This window comes from Diadema antillarum, unplaced genomic scaffold, assembly GCF_040938485.1.
Source record: "Diadema antillarum isolate AM-2024a unplaced genomic scaffold, OU_Dant_1.0 seq00001165_RagTag, whole genome shotgun sequence".
Taxonomy (NCBI): domain Eukaryota; kingdom Metazoa; phylum Echinodermata; class Echinoidea; order Diadematoida; family Diadematidae; genus Diadema; species Diadema antillarum.
In genome coordinates this window covers 367,501-384,379 of record NW_027271972.1, presented here as the reverse complement: position 1 = coordinate 384,379, position 16,879 = coordinate 367,501, and the positions used below count along the sequence as shown (strand labels likewise).

At 40.1% G+C, this 16,879-nt stretch overlaps 1 protein-coding gene across 1 annotated transcript in view; it reads right to left on the bottom strand.

The window, feature by feature from the left end:
• LOC139744372 (guanylate cyclase soluble subunit beta-1-like) overlaps positions 1-16,879 on the bottom strand; it is a 49,636-nt gene that overhangs the window by 10,772 nt on the left and 21,985 nt on the right. Inside the window, exon 2 of the mRNA XM_071654813.1 lies at positions 14,847-14,920. Coding sequence (XP_071510914.1) covers positions 14,847-14,920 — 74 coding nt within the window. The remainder of the gene's footprint in view (positions 1-14,846; positions 14,921-16,879) is intronic.

Genomic DNA, 16,879 nt, shown 5'->3' with positions numbered 1-16,879 from the left:
AATGGTTGTCTGTAGTAGAAATTGGAGCATAACGTTGGTAGTAGTAGTAGTAGTAGTGGTGGTGGTGGTAGTAGATGTAGTAGTAGTAGTAGTAGAAGTAGTAGTAGCAGCAGCAGCAGCAGTAGTAGTGGTGGTGGTAGTAGTAGAAGTGGTAGTAGTAGAAGTAGTAGTTAGTAGTAATAGTAGTGGTGGTAGAAGTGGTAGTAGTAGTAGTAGTAGCAGCAGCAGCAGTAATAGTAGTGGTGGTGGTAGTAGCAGTAGGAGTAGTAGTAGTGGTGGTAGTAGAAGTAGTAGTAGTAGCAGTAGTAGTGGAAGTAGTGGTGGTAGAAGTAGCAGAAGTAGTAGAAGTAGTAGTAGTGTAGTAGTAGTAACAGTATATGTGTGGTGGTGGTATAGTAAAAGTAGTAGTAGAAGTAGTAGTAGTAGTAGTAGTAGAAGTAGTAGTAGTAATATATGTGTGGTGGTGGTATAGTAGAAGTAGTAATAGAAGTATTAGTAGTAATAGTAGTAGTATACGTGTGGTGGTGGTATAGTAGAAGTAGTAGTAGAAGTAGTAGTAGCAGCAGCAGCAGCAGCAGCAGTAGTACTAGTAGTTGAGGAAATAACATGTGCAGCAGGAGGAGGATGAAGGGATATGGAAAAGCTCTTGGATGCAGCAGCAGTAGAGGTAGTGGTTATAGTCCTATGACTGGTGAGAGAAATAGTGCTTGTGGTGGTAGTATAGTTGTGATATTGTCACAGTGGTAGAAGTTGTATAGTATCATGTTGTGGTGTGGCTGGAACTGTTGGAGCGTACAGGAAAGGGTGGTGAAATTGAAGGGAATCAGTTTTTGGAATGTGTTCCTTCCTTTTCACTTGGCCTTCGTAATAATACAGATCAATCGTCCGATCTTATTCATTGAAAGTAATAGTAAGAAGAAGAAGAAGAAGAAGAAGAAGAAGAAGAAGAAGAAGAAGAAGAAGAAGGAGAAGGAGAAGGAGAAGAAAAAGGAGAAGAAAATCTTGTGTTGTTAAAGGGATGCCATAGTTCTGGTTGAGACCTGGATTCAGGTTCCTAACTTTTTTTGTGAGATAATGAGAAACCTCTTATGAAATATGAAAGAGCACATAAATCCAAGGGGAATTCAATGTTTACTTGATAAAAAATGATTTTGAAATGACTGAGATATTCAAAACAAAGCGATCTTAATAAAAGGTGGGACCCATTTTTTATTAGGATCGCTTTGTTTTACTTTGTGTGTGTGTGTGTGTGTGTGTGTGTTTTGGATTATCTCAGCCATTTCAAAATCGATTTTCATCAAATAAACTATGCTTTCCTCTTTATATAATGGCATGCTCATTTCATAATTTGTTTCTTAGTGTCTCGCAAAAAGTTAAAAACTTAATCCTCATCTCCACCAATACTGTACCATCCCTTTAATATTCTTCTTATGGGCAATATTCTTGAAACACACATATACATCTTATAGTAGGTAAATACGCACATAATTATGCGCGTACACATTCAAGTGCCTACATGCACTGTGCTTATGTCTTGTCTCCCTATATACACCGATATAGACGCCTACAGAGTGGCCTTCGTTTTCAGAAAGCTAGACGATAAATCGCTGCAACATCGAGGCCGAAACCAATGCCATGTTAATTCTTTCTCTCTTTCTTTTTTTTTTTTTCGTATTTTGTCACTCAACCTCGGAGAAACGCCCAGGGCGCTTGAGTGATGACTCCTGTACAAATCTTACAGAGTGCCTAGTGTTTGTAGACATGGGAGGAAGGGCAACACGGGGAACAGAAGCAGGTTACCTTGTTCAAAAGCCTGATTAATTTTCGGCTTGAGTTGGGAGAGGTAAGAGGATGTTGCTGTGGGTACTCAGTTTAAAAAAAAATCGAAGAAAGAACAAGAAAACAAAATGAAAGTGATAAATGGGCTGAAAGATTACATTCCAGCTTGGTTCTGACAGAGACGCCATTGGGCCCCGGGCGGGTCACTGCAACATTCCGAATTATCACAGGCATCACCACCTAGTGACACGGCGGCAAGCGCCTCGCGGCCAGATTCGTTGACGATGCAGACACATACCGTGTCTTTGGTCAATTTCTTCACTGACTAGGCATGTAGCCACACGTGCGGCAGCGAAATGCGTAGGGATAACCAACCATGCCGAATTCATCTAATCTCCATCATCTTTGGAAAGACACCATGTATGTTAACCGTCAGTCTCATGTTGATCTGTTGGCTGCTTTCAACTTCCTTCCTTTCAATTATATTCTCTCTCTTACTTTTCTATAACTTTGTGACCGGATTCGTAGACGATGTTTCAAGACTTGTTTGGTCAGGAGGGGACGTACCATCTAGCCTGAGCTAACGCCTCCCTCATTTTCTCTGCACACAGAAATCGCACCTCTCGCCCAAGCAACGGCATGTAACGAACCCCTTAACAAGAGAACCTCCCTGGTAACAGCACGTGTACCACAACAAGGGCATACATACAAAAGATGGAGAAATATTATAGAGAGATAGCATTATATACGGTAACTTCGATGAGAGAGATATATGGTACATCAATCGATAGATAGGTATGGAATAGGTTTCTTGATGGATGTCGACATGGGGGAATACAGCGAGAAAGATAGACAGCAGACATACAGCAAGACAACTAGGCAGGTACCGAACTCACAGTTAGACAAAGTTATGTATCATAAATACATGCATGTATATATATATTATATGCTTTAATTATATTCATTTTCTATAGCGAAAGAAAGAGTGTGTGTTTGTGTGTGTGTGTGTGTGTGTGTGTGTGTGTGTGTGTGTGTGATAACAATTACAAACCACTTGTAATATATTAAAGAGCATATTCTAAAAGATATTCCAAGTTTTTCGATGAAAATAGGATTTGAAATGGCTGAGATATCCAAGAACCAAAGTCAGACAAATTGATCCTAATAAAAAATGGATCCCTTTCATTAGTAGGACGTCTTTGTTTCTGAATATATCAGCCGTTTTAGAACCAATTTTCATCAAATAAACTTTGAATTACTCGCTGAATTGTATGCTCTCTCATATTTTATAAGATGTTTCTCATTGCAACACCTCACTTATCAAAAAAATTGCCCTCCACCGATGTAAATATCTTTATGTTATATACGTGATGTAGGGCAATTAAAAACAACTTGACGGAAGAATTTCTTCAATTTGAGGATTTCTCATTATATAACAAAAAAGTTGGAAACCTGAAGACCCATCCCAACCAAAACTATACCCTCCCTTTAATGTTCTATGATGCACAATGGGACATAGCCATAAATCGTGTGTGTCACAAATATCAAGCGACTCTTGAAATTATTTTTCTTAGAAGGGATACTACTTCAATTTACTTTGAAAAAATACAGGGCAATGGGCTTGCAGATTATCCTGTTTGAACAAGGCAACAACAATATTTTCTCCTGTTATATTCACAAATAATGTGAAAAATGTAATAGATTAGTAGGAAAGAGAAAACGTGATGAAACGAGTGTGACAACACACTGACGAATATATACATTTTGACATGTTCCATAAAAACAGAAGAAAAGAAAATCACCTTTTCTTCTATTATAGTCACAAATAATGTGGAAAATGTAATAAATTAGCAGGAAAGAGAAAACGTGACGAAACGAGTGTAACAACACATTGACGAATATATACAGTTTGACATGTTCCATAAAAAACAGAAGAAAAGAAAATGACACTTCATAGTTGTTGAAAACATTTCTTGTTGTTTACCAAATTTGAGTTATCGAAGAAATGTCATGGCGGATCTCATCTGTGAGGTGATTTTTATTCTGGCATTTTAAGCACGCCTCTGAAAACAATTAAATGACATGACTACAGCATAAAAGTTTCATGCCGTTGCCTGAGTCAATGGTTTGACGAACAGTCTTTGATGTTTCATTAGAGAACAATATAGCATAGTGATGATTATAGGAGACACAAGGTTTGACGTGAGTGAGGGCGGGAAGCTGAGGGATCGTGCTTTGAATAGGACATCAAATTCGAGAAGAAGTAAAGTGCACTATCATCATGATGTTACGATTAAGTAAGAATCAGAGGCAGGACTTTGACTAAGTCTTCTTGAATTGACAATTCTCGTCATGGTATAAGCGGTAACAAATAAGTTCATATCTTACTTAGATTGGGGTAAAACCACGTGTCCCAGTTGCGTGTGACAGTTAATGGAAAAGAACGGGAAATGGGTCGGGGAATAATATGGTTCCAAATCTGTGGTTATAGATGTCTTTCCAGTCTGTAGCATGAAAATGAAGGGTAAAACTGGCCAAAACAATGTATTATTAGCAGCGCAACGAAAGCTTGCTTGTTCTGAATGATGAGAGTCTACGCTTCTCAGAACGGAAGTGCGCCATCACACTACGTATGGTAATAAGTCGGAGAAAGACTTATTCAAGATGCTGCTCACCCACCGTACATGATTTGCAATATCCAAGGCTTTTCTGGCGCGGCTTTGTTCTCGGTTAATATTACAGAATTATTCAAGCGGCGTGTACGTGTTCGTACGTGTTTAATGGGCCATTAAGCCTGAGCGATGGACATTTAGAAAACGGTGACGATTTAAGCTCCTATCTATCACTTGGGGCCTATAATTGGCTAGTTACACTAATATTTTAGTTCATCAGACTACGCAACTTTTAAGTTTACACTGAGCTTCAGGGAAGCATTTGGCTGATGAAAATTTAGTGCATCACGCGTTGCAACCTCATCTGTAATTTAATTGATAACACACGATCTTAATTATCATATTACAACTGAAATCGGGGGCCAAAATTACAAAGAGGTACCCCTAAAGGTTGTGTAAATGTCTTTACGCCAAGGCAAAAACTAAAGAGAAAGTCTCCGCGATTAATTCTATCTTCTCCTTTATGAGCAATGACAATAACATTTTCCCAAAGACAGTTTTGGATGGACAGAAATATTACCAGCGAGTTCGAAGGTACGGACACTGTTTTCGTTGTACGTGTGATGAGTACGTAAAATTTTATTCATACACCGACTGTCGTGATGTTTTTTCATAGCAAGTTGATGATGTGAGGGCGGTGGCGGGTTTCTCACACACGAGAATACATCGGGGACTTAGATTGGGCGAGACGCGTCTGTCTACGCCACCAACGTACCCGCCAACCCTTGGGATGATGACGTCACGGCCTATCCCACGCCATGTAATGAAAAGAACATGATCCCGGGAACAGAGAAGTGTCCGAGGCTATTACAGCCCGACGAGTTTGAGCTGTACTCATTATTATTGCAAATTCCCGGGTGAGCGCTGCGTGAAACAGCACACGTGGTCGCCCGCCCGCTGGGCTCGCCTAAGCCTCATTGCCGATCACCTGCTAGTTTGGAGCCATATGATGAACGTCCAGAAATAGAAGTCAGCCGCTATCAAGAAAGAGTTTAATAAATAGACAAGGGGTAATGCCGAAGAAGGCACAAGGGTGGGGCAGCTCAAAAAAAAAAAGGAGGGGAGTTGGATCGCCTATCATTGGTGAAGAGATGCATGGTGTGCACGTCTCTGTGTATGTATGTGTGTGGTGGGGGGGGGGGGGGGGACTCAGTTTGTCTGCGTACAGGTCAAGTGTTCCACTACGTCGCCAAACATGCAAAATGTTCAAAGAAGCTTAAAATGTTACATTTCTATGTTATTTTTGTTGCTAGAGGTATACTTTCCAAGGAGACGTGCCTGGGATTTCCTTGTTTGAAAGTAATATGCTCCATTAGTGATGAGAACGCACAACATCGTAATAGGTTTCAAAGCCCGCTGGTCAGACATAGACCCTCAATAATAGGGTTTATGCGGATATTTAAGACACTTATTACAGCCACAAAACGCATTCATGACCTTATCATACGGATGATGTTTCATCATAGTCACAAAATAGCTTTTGTAGACTAGTGCGAATACTGTCAGAGCATTTTTTCCCGTTTCAGTGTGGTGCCTTTTTTTTTTCGTTTCTTGTTCTTGATCTTGCTAAAATCTTCAATCAGAACAACAGAAAAAGACAAGATGAATCGAATTGAAAAGGACCAATGTTGTCGGATGAAGTAAGCTGGTAAATTGAATTGACTCTGCAGCGTAGAACATTATTGAGTGGAATGGATGTCTATTTTTTTTCTTTTTATACTACAATATAAAGAAACCCGGCGTAAGAGGAAGATCTGTCCAGAAGCATTTTTGTCTATTTCTCTCTCCCCCTCCGCCCCCCCCCCCCCCCTCCCCCTCCGTGATGGATTACAGAGCAAGTCACATTGAAAAACTGCGGCATATTGGATGTTATATGTCACGGTGCTGTTCTTTGAGAATGACGCTGGTATCGGTGTTGTGCTCTCGTTTGGCCTAACTTGGTTCGCTCAACCCGCAGGCGAAATTTACGCTATGTTGGTGCTGTACTTTCACTTTCAAGAAATACTGCTGTAAGACGGGGAAATTCATCTATTCGTATCGTATGCTTTGGTATGGCAGAAGACCTATAAAGTCATTCCAACGTATACCTCACGGAGGTGAACACATGTGAATGTGTGAATAACCGCCTTTGAATTAAAAAAAGAAATAAAAAAGAAAGGAAATTAAAGCTTTTCTGTGCAAACTAAGATCATTACGGCAAAGTGTGAGGTGACGATATCATCAGCTTACTCAATTCGGATATTCATATTTACTGTTCAAGAAGTATTTTGCGAAAATTAGCAACATTTCCAAATTTCTTAATTCCCTTCATATTTACCCGATTTTGATCAAACATTCATTGTTTAATATGCTTATAAAATATCACTCTCTCTTACCAGGTTAACTTTGCACAGGTGCGGAATTCCCCTTTAAGCCTTACATAATATTTCTCGATTCGATTATACATTTTTGATTGTCAAATCCAAAGGCCATAATTCTCCTGTTAACAAACTCACGACGTGCACTTCTTTAGTTTACATGTGTGAAATGTATGATACCCAACGGAAAAAGTTCTTCCAAAAAGAACAGATTTGTTCGCAGAATTACATGCACTCACATTGGCAAAATTGTCGATTTTTGTATATTCTATTGTTTTCTTATTTTCTCTTTGAGGCTGCCATCACTATCAAGCACTTGGCTAAGATAGTAGGCTCCGGCATCTTCCCCCCCCCCCCCCTTTACCTGGAAACAAGTGGATCGTTCATTTCTTTGATGTCATACCATTATGTTCAACTTATACTTAAAAGATTGTCATGATTTTTATACTAGGATTTTTTTTCCTTTTTTTGTGTTGTTGTTTTCAGACGCACATGTTGTCATTTTCATGTATGATTTCGGTGGAAAAATGCAGGAATAAAATCAAACTGAACTGAACATGAAGTGAACAATTCACAGCTGTGTCAGCTTACAATCCAGATAAAAACCAAAGAATAGACATAATAATACTGACAGTTGCGCCTCTTGCATTGAAAAAGCGATGTTTTCGGGGGAAAAACACATATTTGTTCTATCCAGAAGATCTAACAGACTTGCAGTCAACAGACGAATCTTCCCTATGTGCTTTGCACTTTCCATGAATGTCATAAAGAGTCACAAATAAGACTTCGATGTCTTCGACGTGGTTTCTTTCTGTACTTATACATAATGAAAGGCGACAGACTTTTTATATATCTCCGATCTCTCCGAAAAGTAATGGCTATCTAAGCTCATCCACTTTTTTTCTTAAAGTATTCAAACTTTGTTGTTGATGATGTTAAGTTTCGTTGAGCTGTCAGCCTGTTCTTCGCCGCTTATAATTGGAGATTAAGGAGTGGTATCTGCTTTCAATTCAATCCCAAGATGTAAGTGACCTTTTCCTGGGATTATAAAGAAGGGGAGAGAAATATTGCTCTTGCACTATATGGACTAATAGCAATAGTCAGTGTATAACCCTCCTTCATCCATCAAATTCATCAACAACCTTGCTGCCTGCGGAAACTTCCATCACGATTCGATTTCGAGAAATAATGAAAAGCACAGATTTCGTGGCTTCCCATATTGTAAAGCCAGAGGATTTCCACGCGCCATGACTTTGGCTGAAAGCTTTTCAGCAACTCAACCTCACCGCGGGCAAGAATACGTTGGCAATCTGTGACGAGCTTCCATCTCATACAATGACATATATCTAAGACCATGTTATATCTGTTTTACACTTTCACAGAACAGGAGATGTGTAATCTCAGGTATAAGCTTCATCAAAAGGCAACTTCACACTTGGGAGTTATCTGCAAAGAAGGAGGAACCTGTCTATCCGAAGATTTAGGATCAATCACCTGACACTATAGTTACGCTTGGCATCATTCTTGGTAGAGGAAAGAGTACAGTATACTCAGTACGCAGCGAGCGTGCTCCTTTCACTAACTCCATGTCCAGTTGTACCTATTTTTTCCCAGAATCGCTTTGATACAGTGATCTCTTTGTATTATGCGCTTTGGTATTCCTGTTCTCAATGAAAATACAAACGGTGAAAATTTGGAGAAAAGTGTATTGGACCATCAAGTTCTTGAACTCTACCCTTGTTGGAACTGAAGATGACATAGCCAGATTATAACTTTTGTTTGATCATACAAAGAAGAAACGAATGCTGCCATTTTGTTGTTGCTGTTGTTGTTACTGTTGTTGTTGTTGTTGTTGTTGTTGTTGTTGTTGTTGTTGTAGTTGTTGTAGTTGTTGTTGTGATGATGATGATGATGATGATGATAATGTTGTTGTTGTTGTTGTTGTTGCAAACATTGGGTAGGACGGGGGATTGCAAGGTCGTAATCTTCCAAAGAGCGTTATACCAACGTAAATATAACTTTACAAGCGTATAATAGACGTTCTTCTGTGAATACCTTTGCAGGGTTCAGGGTATATTCGCTACCAGCGAATGCCACTGAAATCTCTCACACCACCCATTGTTGCGAGCTGTTAAACAAAATGGCGGAAATCACCGGGAAGTGACAGGGAAAATCTTAGAGTTCAACCCTCTGTCATATTATACAGCCACTGTGTTCAGACCTAGCCATTGTGAAGAAACCAAATCACCGATTCCCTCTGGCGATTGGAGTCATGTTGTATGCGCTTCAACATTCTCTACAAAAAGTATCCAGCCCTGTGGGAAGACGGAAATTCAGGAGGGGGGGGGGTGGGGGGGGGGAGAGGAGTATCTTGAGATGTCCATGAATACTAAAGTCGGGGTGGTCCTTGGTTACGTTTTAGGTATCCAAATTCACCGAGGCTACTAAAATTTTGAAATATATTTGTAAATACTAAACCCGACTTATGGACAAGTATAGTTAGAGGCTTAGTGCGTCTTAACGACTGAATTGGTTTTAAAAATTATTTGCATTACCTTAACGAGCTTTCCGTGCAGCACATGATGATTTTTGGAAGCAATAGCTTTCAGATTTTTTCCCCCTCTCTAAGCTCCAATTGGTAATATTTCATATAAGCTGTAGAAAGTATGCATGTAAGTAGTATTTCCGAATAAATGCGTAGTACTAGTATAGACACCATTCTCTCAGTATGGACCCCTCGATATACAAACCGAAGGGGGGGGGGGGGTGATTACACATGAATAGCATGCACGACCGAAAAACTGGGGTGGGGGGGGGGAGGGAGGTGATAAGAATATGCGGTAGAAAGCCTTGTAACAATCACCTGTCGTGCTGAATATTTACCCCAAAAGCCTAAACCTGCTATACTGGGTATACTTCATCGTAGGATGAATAGATTTCTGATGAGCTGAAGAACACCTTATAGCCTGAAGAAAGTGATGTGAATATGCGGTAGAAAGCCTTGCAAGTTGCAGCTACCACCTGTCGTAATGAATATTTACCACTAAAAAAAAAACATGTCAGAAGCCTGCCATATGTACTCCACAGTAGGGAGAGTAGATTTCTGATGAGTTGAGAAACAACACCATGTTGCCTGAAAAACCGTAAGTTATACATAAAAAAGACAATTTCTTTACTTTCACAATACATCGACTTCATAAACTGAAAAGAGGTGTGTTGTTTTTTTTTTCCATTTTAACAGATCGGAGCCGCTTTGGTATGCCCTCTAATAGACACGTATAGACAGAACTTACAAAATAAAAACAAAAACAAACGAATTGTGTCCAGTTTCATCAAAAGCCCTTAACTGACAGTGGCTAAAATCTATTAAGCGTTCACTGAAAGTTAACAGAACATAACTCACAGGTATAAGAGAGTCAATATAACAACATAGTCCGACGTTAAAACATTAGCGACAACACTGGCTTTGTGCTGTTTACCAGACTAAGAGAATATACAGATCAAAAGCATAACATTTGCAAGGAGAATTTATCATAAGAATCTGTTTTTTGCCAATTCACCTGGGGTTCATTGATAACCTGCATTCAAGCGGGGGCAAAGCGGGGCATTGCGGAACGATTAATATCCCTTTGCCCTGTGAGAACAGATAGATCTGGAAATTCATTATACGCCGAACATGGGGGCCTCGTGTCGTATCTGCCTCAAATCTTCGCTAACTCTGGATGATTTATATCTCATATTTAATGGAATCACTGCATTTCTGATGCCGCTACCCGAGTTCCGCTAGCCGTATTCATTACTGAGCCCATTCAGTACGAGATGGGAGTGTGGCTAGGTTCGTGTGGTCCATTCTTGGTAGTTAAATGAATGTCCTTGGTTAGATTTATTAATATTATTTCTTTTTTGCTTTGTACGATGGTACCAAGATTTCTTCAGGCAGACCAATTTTTCTTTTACGTTCCGATATTCCATGAATGTGTGACTTTACCACTTGATATCCGTCTCCGTGCCCCCCTCCCCCAATATTTTGCTATCATAATTCCCTCTCCACTAAGATAGCTTTTGAAACGCGCTCCTACTGTTCCTTTCATTGTAAAACGCATACACACCGGTTTCCATGCATACGGTACATGTCTGTCCTTGAGCGTCCTTGAGTTATGAGAATTACTTCACTTCAATGCCAGCCATCTAATGGCATTACTACACTTCGCTCCTCCTTTGTCTGATGTAAATGTTAACGATGTGAAAAAACACGTATAAATTGCATAGCTTTTTTTTCACTGCTCCTAGCCATTTTCGTGATTACACTCACGCACAGACACACACACAAAAAACACGCACAAAACACACACACACACAAGCTTACATTAGGCGCTCACACAAACACACAGACGTTTAGCCTATACAAGCAAATATCATAGGCCCCTACTACATGTAAATCAGCAAACATACGCATCACAAACATTCACACAATTTACACACACAAACATCGACAATGCGCATCAACATGCACAAACGTCACGCTCACGCACAATCTGAACCATCGTCTTTTGCGTTTGATTCGAGGCAATAAAATATTTTGATACAATTTCTTGAACCTCCTCTTTAAAGTCGTTGACCTAATTTCTGTGACGAAATCTTAGCCCTTCAGATAAGTTTACAAGTCACGTGATCTTGATATCGGAGCCCCAGGAATAGTTCCGAGGTTCCTCACCGTTAATCCTGTTAACAAATTGACACTTGAAACACCACTCTATTGATGGTTAAAACTACGACCATGTCAATTCAATTAAATGATGAAAGAAATTTACCGAACATGGCGTACCAAAATGAAATGAAACCCTGACTGTATTTCAAGTCAAAACTTCTGCAATAGCAAGCATGGCGTGTGAGAAGAAATCGATAGCTCATGAATGTAAGCGGGCTGGCAGCTGACTGGTATGGAAATTCTCTGTATCATTGCATTTCATTCTAGTGGGCGTAGTAGGCGATTTGACTCTATTACTGATGCACAAGAGGGAAAGCTCCTGTACTTTTGTTCGCTCGCGCCGTGCCTTTCGACGCCACGTACGTATCGACGCCTACTAGAGGGGGGGGGGGGGGGGAAAGGGGGGGGGGATGCAGAAGTGTGTGAAGCAGCCACATCCAGCCACGGAACTGCCATTGCATAGGTTAGTGGAAAAAGCATATCGTCCGTGCCATCTGATACTGCAAGAGAAAATGAAAACGCAGTCATCTTCGCTTAGCTTCAATCGATTGCGCTTCAAACATTTTGCGACGTCATAATTAAGACACTCTGCCTTTATTACATTCACGTTCTTATCACCCCCTCTCGCGTTCGTGCTGGCAAGCATGTGTGCAAATAACGGCAGACGATAAGAAATGCCGCGGCAACCGAAAAAAAATCGTAAGAAGGGATGGGGTGGAGTCAGCGACGCGGTAATAATGTTTTGCGTCTTCAAAGCTGGGATAAGACGCCATCCCCAGCATCGTGTTTAGGTTCTTCATTTTTTTTTTTTTCGTGCGCAAAGGCCTGCCCTTCCTGCGGACAGAGGGCTCAATATAAAATGTCAACATCAATAGGAATATGCTAATGGTTTGACAACAAGGCGGAGATATTCTGACACTGCGACAAGTGGACGAGGCGTTATAAGCGTATTTCGTCGAATCATTTTCAGCATGACGAGCAATGCTTAGATATTTTGAATCGCATTCATGCACTCAATGGGCGATAAACACCAGTTAGCGCCAGCACTTTTGAGGACAACAATCATGGCAATGATCACCTAATCAGGGGTAAAAATGCCAAAAATAGAATGTGAGTGCAACTTGTGACTTCACTTCTTTGTTGGTGTGAGAAAGAAAATCTAAGATCCTTTTTGGAACAACTCACGGCTAGATGTAATGTGTAAACGCGAAAACGAATAGAGGAATATTTCTCCTAAAGGTAGACGAAAACTATACGTGTAATTGACAAAATGCATTTTTGTTTGTGGTTGGTATTATGTGTATGTGATAACAATGTCTGTGTAAGGGTGTGTGTGCGTTTGCGTCTGTGTGGTGTGTGCGTATGACTGTGATTGTGACTGTGTGATTGTGATTGTGTGTGTGTGTGTGTGTGTGTGTGTGTGTGTGTGTGTGTGTGTGTGTGTGTGTGTGATTGTGATTGTGTGGGGGTGTAGGGGTGTGGAGAAACAGGGGCGGATCCAGGAATTCTGTAAAGGGGAAGGGGCGCAACTAATATTTCTGGTGCCACTTCCGGGTTTCATTTCATATTTTGTTTTTATTTCTTTTGTTTTTAACGAAAAATAAAAGGGGGGCGGTTGCGCCCCCTCTGGATCAGCCACTGAGAAAGGGCAGGGGAGGGGTGGAGGTGATGCGAAACACTCCAGTCTCAAAGTTAACCATTCCAGTGAACCCCGACACCTTCGACCCACGCGATTTCGTAAACAAACCTTGTAAGTATAGGAAAAGTCAGGAATTCTTGCCCTATTTCAGCCGAATTTTACGAATGCTCAAACGGATTTCCCGTCTGGCTTTTAAAGCTAGTTAGAAGGAGGAAATCCGCCGACCAAAACACAAGACAGAACTACAAACATGCAAACAATGATCTTTCATTTTTCACTGTGCAACAACGGCGGGAGGCTACAATTTAAAAATGGTTTAATTACGTTTCATGATCATACAAGTAGAGCAAAACTTTACGAAACGTTTCGGCTCTTTAAAGGGATGGTACAGTATTGGAGGGGATGAGAATTGGGTTTTTAACTTTTTGCAAGATACCAAGAAAACATTTATGAAATAGTACAGAGCATACCATTTTAAGAGGAATTCAAAGTTTATTTGATGAAAATCGGGTTTGGAATGACTGAAACATCCAAAAACAAAGTAAAACAAAGCGATCGTAATAAAGTGTGGGTCCCACACTTATTAGAATCGCTCTGTTTTGGATATCTCAGCCATTTCAAAACAAATTTTCATCAAATAAACGTTGAATTCCTTATGGAATTACATGCTCTTTCATTTTTCATAAGAGGTTTCTCATTATCTCACCCAAAAATGTTAGAAACCTGAAATTAGGTCTCAACCAAAACTATACGACCCCTTTAATAATGCAACCAGCTAAGATCAATAATTGTGGTATAAACATGTCGAATTTTCTGCACCATTTTCCATTCATTCAAGTCCCAGATGTGTACATTGCGTAACTAACACTCATCAAGGTCATTTTGCAAACGCCTTTTTGAAGACGCTGCGATATACATTTTCCATCCTGCATAATTTTTGGTCTTCTTCTTTTTTTGGACAAGCCGTTGTCAAGGAAACTTCTTCTTCTCTGCACCAAGGCCTCAGACTGACTGACACGCAGCTTTAATGTCATTAGAATAATGCATCGATTTTGCTTCTAGCGGTATCTTCAGTGGTACGGCTTGGGGCAATAGAATATAGGGGAAAAAACATCGTATTTTTTTCTACTTTTTTTTTAAAATGATAGACGACGGAATTTGATGCTCCATTTGTGCACACGTTAGCTCGCATGAATTTTACTTTGTCCAGCCAAGTGAAAAAAAAAGAACACGAACAATGCTAATAGCATGTAGTAGGCCTACTATACATATACGGCCATTTGAGCAATAGTGAATTGCCATATCAACGAAAGGGAAACGTCTGTCAAGAATGTTACATCTTGTTATACCGTCCTCAAAGTGAAAGAGATTTGTCTTTTCGGCCATTTTTGCATCATTGAAAAGATCAACCTTGGGATAACGTTGGGTATGTACCACTATACGAAAAGAAGTAAAGAGAGAATCCACGTGAATGTATAGCTGTGTCACTCCCTCCAAGACACGACAACATAATATCTTCGACTCCGTGCATGCATTACTGGCTGTTTAATCATCCAGAAACAACAGCAACAATTTTATAGCTTTGACTTTAAAGTACATTAATACAGTCCCTCGTCAGTTGCAAAGTGACTCTGGTTCACTAAACCACGGAGACGAAATAACTGACAGCTTATCATCGACATAGTACTCACTTGATTTCCTCCCACTTCTCTTCGCCATGTTCGCGGAGGACGAGTAGCTCCAAAGCATGATTCACGAACCCATACTAGAAAGGGAGAGAGGGGGAAAAAACATAAACAACACAGAATGAACAGAAGGTAATTAAAAAAACAGCACTCATTCGACCGGAATATTGAGTGTTTGCATTGTTCATTGACACGCACATGCTTTAGCTTGTCGGCTCTCTTTAATAATACAACATTTTCAATGGTTAGCTTTAATAATGGAGACAAGTTTTATAATGACAGGTTTGGTAATTTTACATTGTGCAGCGAAATTAAATGGCAGTCGTAAGAATCGTTACACGGTTTTTTTTTTGTGTGTGTGTGTTTTTAATAAGCTCCCGTTAAGATTGGGTAAACAATTGGAAGCGGAAGAATGTCGTTTGGCGAAAACTTTAAAGAAATGCAATTCATAGTGTGATTGACAATGAGGAGGAGAAAGAAAATTAGAATTCATGTACACTGCTTGTTTGTACATGAAGCAATGGAGCCAGACTTGGGCATTTCTGCACGCAAGTCAATCGATTCGAGGCTGGTGGATCGCCGTGGTAAAATTTCAACTGTAGTTCCAGCTTCTCTTCTAAATCTGTCATTCTCATTTCCCGGCTCGACTGGCTTATTTGGACGCCGAGGGACACGCTCAAAATAACGAAGCGCATTTCATTCAAACTGAAGCGTAACGGGATTTGTAGGTGAGAACGGGGCTTTTTTTTTCTTACTGTTTCAAAAGCGATGTCTGCTAACAGTAATGGGCACTTCCATTACTTAGAAATCCCCTTCGGTGGGTATTCCGAAACAAATGACGGATCTCCAGTACGTTTGCTGAACGGGGGTCGTAGTGCTGTAACACATGGTAGCTAAATAGTCTCGTACAACCTGGCTACACACAGCTGTTATTTTTGCTCCGAACCATCTAGCATTATGTACAAAAAAGTCCGCAAATGCTCATTTACTTTCACTTACAGCAGTTTGCTCTATAAGAATGGAAGAGGAGACAAGACAGTATATAAGAGTTAGAGAAAATACCGGAGACATTATGGCGGAAAATCACAGAATAGTCTGAAAGTTTTCTTTTTCCAAAAGTTGTTGATATAATTATAATCGCTTAGTTGGTTGCCTTAATCTTTTAATGATAAGTGATAATGGCAATAGTAACAAAAACAATCAATATTTGTTTACTTTTGATTAGATTTTCTTTAACTCATTTTTTTTTTAAATCCTAGTGATCAAAGTCATAACTTCTAATGCAATGTGTCAGTATTTTTACATCCTCTTCTTTGTATGCAGTTGCATATGGCTGCAGAAAAAGATTTCGTATGTTATATGCGTATGTGTTTATGTGTGTGTGTGTGTGTGTGTGTATGTGTGCAGTTACTAAAGTATTTGAGAAACTCAATCTTTTGCAGAGTTGCTAAGGTCAGAGAGCAGCTAGAAGCGAGATTTTAAAGCGCCGCTTGAGGCGGGGAGGCGACAGAGTTGGGTAGGGGGTGTTGGGGTGGCGTGACGCTTCCCGCGATAAGGAGATTTAATACCTTTAAGCTGTAAATCGAGCGATCTGGTCCATATTAATGACAACATTTTGACTTATTCTGATTTGAAAAATGTTTGCCTCGTAATGTGATTTCTTTTTGGTGGTTGTGGTTGGAAATCCATTTCATGTGAGGTTTTGTTCTTGTTTTTTTAGGCGTGAGGAAAGGCTTGTCAGGCGCGTGAGCTTGAGAAAGACCTCTGAGGCGTGAGTATCACGCCTAATGCTTGAGACGTGGTAGGTCTGTTTTTGTCAACATAGCACTTAGCTGCTCTTTTTTTGTAGCTGAATGGAGAATTTCTTAATCAAAGTACACAATATTTTTCATTCGTTAAAACTGTAGGGCCTACTTACAATAAGACGAAAAAGTATGCGGATTCTAAGAAAAAAATCTGCCATGAGTCTTTGCACTTCATTTCTTTTTTCAATTTCCTTTCATTTCATGTTCACGTTCCCTCACACGCCCAAGTTGCTT